The 7,801-nt window shown below is 41.2% G+C and overlaps 1 protein-coding gene across 1 annotated transcript in view; it reads left to right on the forward strand.

Annotated features, from left to right (window-relative positions):
• Positions 1-211: 211 nt before the first annotated feature.
• Positions 212-7,801, forward strand: part of s100b (S100 calcium binding protein, beta (neural)) — a 10,521-nt gene continuing 2,931 nt past the window's right edge. Inside the window, exons 1-2 of the mRNA XM_084313141.1 lie at positions 212-329; positions 3,071-3,226. Of these exons, the coding sequence (XP_084169267.1) occupies positions 3,089-3,226 (138 nt within the window). The 5' untranslated portion in view covers positions 212-329; positions 3,071-3,088. The remainder of the gene's footprint in view (positions 330-3,070; positions 3,227-7,801) is intronic.

Here is a 7,801-nt window from a genome sequence, read left to right on the forward strand (position 1 = left end):
AGGTTTGAAGGCATTGTGTGTGTGTGTCTGCGTGTGTCTGTGTGTGTCTGTGTGTGTGTGGGGGTAACATGCCCATCAATGGTCAGTTGTGTGTCGTGTATAGGAAGGCTAGTGGAGTGAGAGGAGGTGAATGGAAGCTATTGGCCAACGTAGCTGGACTGGCAGCGTGGCTGACCAGGAGGACTCGATGTCCCCCCACCCTGCTACTAAACCCTGGCTATAAAGGCTGCATCTGTATCCCCCATGGGCCATAGCCTCTACGCACTCTGGATAAAATAAAAAAAAACACACAGCAACAACGAAAGTCTTCTCTCATCCGTGGCACAGAGGTAAAGATGTACAGTATATATATATATCTATATCATATTCTTGAAAGAGGATATGAATTTAACTGTGGGGAAATGTAATAGTTGTTTTATAGTTGTGTCACTTCTTTGAAAGTCTTGCAGCTTCTGTGTGTGCACTTCTAGTTCAAAAACCCATGGTATTCATTTGTCAAAGTGGGTCTCACAGTTGACTCTCATCCGGTTTGAATATAATTTTAATATGATTTGAATTTGAATAATGATTTTGACTTGAATTTGAATATGATTTCAATTTGAATATGATTGGATTTGAATATGATTCCGATTGTTCTTCTCTCTTGTTTTTTTGTTGTTGTATTTACTCGATAAGATGGTTTCTATTCAATAGAATCGAGCCCTCTGGGATAGTCTTGAGAATTTTAAATGTACAACTGAAGCCATTTAAACGCCCGAGTGCTGACTGATGGTGCGTTCGTTCTCCCTTGTGTGCTGACTGATGGTGCGTTCGTTCTCCGTCGTGTGCTGACTGATGGTGCGTTCGTTCTCCGTCGTGTGCTGACTGATTCAGATTCAGATTCAGATTACTTTATTCACCATATTGCAGTACAAATGGAACACGATTCAACACTTACAGTGCATGCTTTTCCTCACAATTAAGAACAACACAACAGTAAATAAATAATTATAAAGTGCAAAACAGGACAGAACAGTGAGACAACAATAAGACTGTAAGGTGCAGTGGTTGGGGACATGGATATAGTGCAGCACAAAGTTCAAGTCCAGAAGTCCAGCCCTAGCAGCTTGCTATAGAGGGGGGGGGGACGGGACTAGGGTGACCAGATGCAAAAAGTCCAAAAGTGGGACAACAGTAAGATTTTGGTGGGACAAAGTGGGACAACAGTAAGATTTTGGTGGGACAAAGTGGGACAGATAGATAATGTAAATTTTCTTATTAGAATAACTGCCATGGTCTTCACTGAATAGATGTAAATCAAAGGTTAAAGGTTAAATCAAAATAAATACAAATTAAATACCACCTAACATCTGTTTTAAATATTCAAACGTCATCACTTGACAGGAATGTCTTGTGTTTGATATTCCCTGTTAACACAGAACTAGGGAAAACAGTATGAATGGGAGTTTTGTACTGTGTGATAGACACTTGTTATCTCAGCTGCAGTGACCTTGTCCGTCTGGCTATCATTGTTTGGTTTAAAAAGAAACGTATCCATAGATCTGGATGTTTCTTTTTGGTGAGCCACTTTCAAGTGAGACTCACGTCCACTGTGGCGCTTCAAGTCGTATTCTCCTCCATGCGCAATTGAAAACGAACTATGACACAAAACACAGAAAGCCTGCTGCGGATTGCCTGCCATCTGCCTCACCCAGTCATGTGTCGTTTGCCAGTCTTGGTTGTAACTGCAGGTCCGTTTCTTTTTACTGCTTTCCATCTTGAACTAGTTCGCTTGTAATGTTGTTGTGTTTTTTTTGACCAATCAGATTTGCGATATGAGGGAGCGTCACAAGTTCAACTCTCACGAGCAGAGCAGTGCGCTAAATTACTATAACCAATCAGATCTGCGATATGAGGTAGCGTCACGACTCAGTCTCAGTCACGTCACAAGCAGGCAAGCAGCGCGCTGAAGTACTATAACTAATCAGAGCAATGTGTGTGGACAAGAGGCGGGTTGCTACGTCTGTAGGGAGGGGCTTTTAGACGCATGTTTTTTTTTGGCTTCGAAAAGAGGGACATCCTCTCAATATGAGGGACGCGGGACATTTGGTCAAATGGTGGGACAGTACAACCAAAAGGGGGACACCTGGTCACCCTAGACGGGACACCTGACTCGTTTACCAGGCGAGCTGCTGAGGGGAAGAAACGCGGGACCTAAGTGTCTTGGGCAGCATGTTGAAGAGGTTATGACCCGGGTGGTGCGTTCGTTCTCCGTCGTGTGCTGACTGATGGTGCGTTCGTTCTCCCTTGTGTGCTGACTGATGGTGCGTTCGTTCTCCGTCGTGTGCTGACTGATGGTGCGTTCGTTCTCCCTTGTGTGCTGACTGATGGTGTGTTCGTTTTACGTTGTGTGCTGACTGATGGTGCGTTCGTTCTCCATCGTGTGCTGTTAGGATGTGTGCTTAGATAAATACACTGTTTCTGCTTGTTTTATAATAATAATAATAATAATAATAATAATAATAATAATAATAATAATAATAATAATAATAATGGCGGCTGAGTGGCACAGTGTGCAAGGCGCTCGCCACTAACGCAGGAGATGCTGGTATCGAGCCCAGCTCTCTGCGTTGCTACCAGCTTGGCCGGCCGTCATACTAACACAATTGGCAGTGTTAAAGGGTGGGAAAGCGGGTGGGGATTTAACGTTGTGGACAGCGACTCCTACAGGTCGGTTGGGTGACGCCGGTGCGGCGGAAACAGGAAGTATCGGGGGCAGCGTGAGCCTCCCACGCGTTACTCCTCGCCACTGAGAGTTCGAGCTGCTGCAGTGAAAAGATGCGACAGGCTGCCTCCTCGTGTACCGGAGGGGACACGTGATGCAAGGCTTCTGTCCGACCAGTGGGACCAGTGGGAGGCATGGCCTAGCAACGTTAAAGACAGGGGAGGGAATAATTGGAAATACGAAATTGGGATGGGAGAAAAATAGATAATGGGGAGAAAAAGTGGATACAAAAAATAATAATAATATATAATAATATAATAATATATTATATATATATAAAATAATATTAAGTCTTGTATTCATCAGGCAGATCGACAGACAACAATGACCGACCTGGAGACCTCCATGGCCACCATTATCGGCGTATTCCACAAGTACGCGGAGAGAGAGGGGGACAAGCACAAGCTGAAGAAAAGTGAACTGAAGGATTTGCTCCACGACGAGCTGCCGGGGCTCATGGCGGTGAGTGGCGCTGATGCAGTGGCGGACTTAGGCCTGTGCAACATGGGCAGCCGCCCGGGGCACCATCTCTCTGAGGGGGACATTTATTATCATTATTATTATTATTAAAAAAAATGCCTTGAATGGTGACATTTTGATCGGTCGATCGGTTTTCTACCGCTCATTCGAGCGTCACGTCAGGTCGATTAACCTTGTTGGAGTGAGCGCCCTGTTTGTGACAGTTATCGTTAATTATGCGATAGTTTAAGGGTGAAACCTGTTGGTGGAGGAAAACAAAAAACAGGGGGGGATGGGGGTTGCCTAGGGCGACATATAAGCTAGGAATGTTACGTCACTGCACAGACAAGAAGACTCCATTCCTACCTGAAATTAAGTTTACCCGCGTCAGTTTGACAACTGATGGCTAGCAAAACCGGATTTGGTCTCAACGGTAGCAAGCGAGACCATTTCCACTTGTAGCCTCTTCAATATCTACAGGCCACAGAGCCTAGAAGTCTATGTCATAGTCCTTGTTAAGATGTACCTATATTTGCTCCGTCTCACCTGGAGAATTTCTCGCTCAAGTTGAAATGTTATCTCAACCATTATCTGATTTTTTTTTATCTAACCCTAACTAATCTTACTGTCATGCACTTGTCCTAATATACTAACCTACACTGTAGCACTCAACACTTTGATGAACATTATTACTCAGCTGATAGAGTTGTGCCTTTTTTTTTATCCACTTTTTCTCCTCTTTTTCAATTTTTCTCCCATCCCAATTTGTCGTGCCAATTCTCCCCTCCCCTGTCTTGAACGTTGCTCGCATATGCCCCCCACTGGCCGGTTGTAGGGAGGATAGAAGCCTTGCATCACATGTCCCCTCCGATACATGTGGAGGCAGCCTGTCACATCTTTTCACCTGCCAGCGCGGACTCTCATTGGCGAGGTGTAACGTGTGGGAGGCTCACACTACCCCTGCCATTTCCTGTCTCTGCTGTGCAGGCGTCCTCCAACCGACCCGTAGGAGTCGCTGTCCACAACGTCCAGATTACCACCCATCGACTTCCACCCGCTAACTCTGCCAATTGAGTTAGTATGACGGCCGGCCCAAGCCGGAGGCAATGCCGACAGCCGGAGTCGAACCCGGTGTCTCTTGCGTTGGTGACGAGCGCAATGTCCGCTGCGCCACCCAGCCGCCATGAGTTGTGCCCTTCTTGATGACTTGTCGTACAGAACTTGTAAGTCGCTTTGGATAAAAGCATCAGCTAAATGACTAAATGTAAATGTAAATAGTAAATATGGATTCTTAATTGGATTCAATTGAGCTGAGCTGTGTTGATTTAAGATTAATTCAATTGAACTGATATGAATGACGTGAAGTGAACTGACCTGAGACTGACTGAGACGAACTGCATCGAACTTTAGGTGAACCGAGAAGCACCTCATCGTGGAAATCGGGACCCATTTGACCGGCAACACGTTCAGTAGGGAGGTCAAATGTTCAGCCGTGTGCGGCCGGGTAGCACAGCGGACTAAGCGTCTGTCTACCACCACAGAGACAGTGGGATTGAATCCAGCTGTGGTGCTTCAAGGTTGGCCGACCGTCCATACTAACACAATTGGCAGTGTTAGAGGGTGGGAAACCCGGCGAGGGTGGGTCCTGGTCGCTGTAAACAGCGACTCCTACAGTTCGGTCGGGGCGCCTGCACAGCAAGGGAAGGATCTGGGAGAGGTAGTGTGACCTTCCCCACGTTACACTCTCCCAGTGAGAGTCCGCGCTGCCAGGTGAAAAGAAACGGTGGGCTGGGTACACATGTGTCGGAGGAAGCATGTTATAGTCTCCGCCCTCCCGGACCAACGGTAGGGGGTGGAGTGCGCAACGACCAGGAAGGGGATTGGGAATTGGCATAACGACTAACATTGGGAGGGGAGAAAAACGGAAAAAGAAGGGGGGGAGGGGGGGAAGATAATACAAAAAAAAAGAATGTTCAGCCGTAATGTCATCACAATGGGAGCTCCGCCCACCGCTATTCAGAACGCAGTTTTTGGCCCAAACATTCCAGCCACTCTCCTGACAAAAAGCCAAGGAGCCGGTTGATGATAGGTTGGAGAAATGCCTGTCAAAATGGCGTCAGCGTTTTTCATTCAAATGGCTACTTCCAGAGGCGCAGACAACAAGGTTTTTGCATCAAAATGTTGCCCCAAGTCTCAACTACAACCGCGTGAAATTGGATTGTTCTTTCCGTTTGGGACTTTGCCACCTCCATGATCGATTATCGCCGGGTCATGTGATTACAGGAAGATCTGGTAACAATTTCATAAACAAAAGTCATGTTTAAAAAAATATATGTTGTAGATGTAGACCATCTCACAGAGGTGGAATCTGGAGCTCATACGATAAGCATTTGGAGAAATGAACATGAACTAATGATGATGTTACAATGGCTACTACTGACCACTGAAAGCTAGAGACTCCAAAAGAATTCCAAAGATCCCGAAACTAAGTTTAGAGGTGGCGGGAACGCATAACAACAACGCTACAGACACGGCCTCGCTCTAGGCGGAGCAAACAGCGTTCGCTCGAGTTAACGAGAAAGAAATTCTCCAGGTGAGACGGAGCATATATAGGTACATCTTAACAAGGACTATGAAATAGACTTATAGGCTCTGTGGCCTGTAGATATTGAAGAGGCTACAAGTGGAAATGGTCTCGCTTGCTACCGCTGAGACCAAATCCACATCTTCACGCCAGTTTTGCTAGTCATCAGCTGTCAAACTGACGCGGGTAAAGCGATACAATAGTTCTCTTTGCATCGTATTTGAATGTCACAATGTCTTCGAAGATAGAAACAAATAAAATAAAATAAGGCAAAAAAAAGAAAACACATGCAAGGGCTAAGATGGAAGATTGTGAGAAAACAATAATAATAATAATAATAATAATAATAATAATAATAATAATAATAATAATAATAATAATAATAATAATAATAATAATAATAATAATAATAATAATAATAATAATAATAATAATAATAATAATAATAATAATAATAATAATAATAATAATAATAATAATAATAATAATAATTTTTATTATTATTATTATTATTATTATTATTATTATTATTATTATTATTATTATTATTATTATTATTATTATTATTATTATTATTATTATTATTATTATTATTATTATTATTATTATTATTATTATTATTATTATTATTATTATTATTATTATTATTATTATTATTATTATTATTATTATTATTATTTTTATTATTATTATTATTATTATTATTATTATTATTATTATTATTATTATTATTATTATTATTATTATTATTATTATTATTATTATTATTATTATTATGATTATTATTATTATTATTATTATTATTAAAAAGTACATATACATGAAAGAGTTAATGGTGTACAGCTGTGTCCAGGGAATTTAATTTAAAGTGATGTGGCTGCCATTATGTCTGTGTAAATGTGAACTCTCTCTCTCTCCCCTCCTCTCTCTCTCCTTCCTCTCTCTCTCCCCTCCCCCCTATCTCTCTCCCTCCTCTCTCTCTCTCATCCTCTCTTTCTCCCCTCCCCCCTATCTCTCTCCCTCCTCTCTCTCTCTCCCTCCTCTCTCTCTCCCTTCTCTCTCTCTTCCCTCCTCTCAAGTTCAGTTTCAAGTTGTGTTTTATTTGTCACATATAAGCTCATGTACATTACAGTGAAATGCTTGGTTATGTATGACCCTCCTGAAAGTGAGCTTCATACAGTAAAAAAAAAGTTAAAGAATAAAGACCAAACACTATACAAAATATACAATACAAAACTAAAGGGTAGCACTTTATAATAACACCCTGTATAATACATTTATAAGGTATTTGTAGATAATGAACTAATCATGAACAAACCATTATATACATTCATAAATGATTATTAAATCATTTACAACTATATTTGTATACCATTTACAAAGTATTTATAACGCATTAGTGGATAATGAACTAATCATGAACAAACCATTTATATACATTCGTAAATGATTATAAATCATTTATAACTATATTTGTATAAAATGTACAGATTAGTTCTACATTATTTATAGACTCATTATCAACATTGTTTGTACTTGATTTGTTCATCATTAAATAATGTTGTTTAATGTGTAGTAACACATTTGTAGATGCTTTGAAAAATGGATATGAAAAAACGACTATACAGTATCTCAATTTATTTTTCATGTTCAACAAATGATTTGTTAAGACATTCATAAAAACATCTATAAATCATTTGCAGATGCTATCGTGGGGGCCAATCTGAAGTGAAGCCTATTCATCATTAACAAGTGTCTAATACAGTTAAATTATTTGTTTACTTTTTCATCACATGTTACAAATGTTGTAGGCAGCTTTCGGATACACCCTTCTTTGTGACATCAAACAGTGACAGAATTAGGACTAAAGATAAATGCAATTTTATTAACATATAAAATACATGTGCATGACATATAGTGTAACTTGGGGGGCACTAGGACCCAGGAGCACCGTGGCCAGGGTAGAGTATCTAGAGAGGAAGTCTCACGCGAGC

Source organism: Notolepis coatsorum (genome assembly GCF_963971535.1).
Source record: "Notolepis coatsorum genome assembly, chromosome: 1".
Classification (NCBI taxonomy): domain Eukaryota; kingdom Metazoa; phylum Chordata; class Actinopteri; order Aulopiformes; family Paralepididae; genus Notolepis; species Notolepis coatsorum.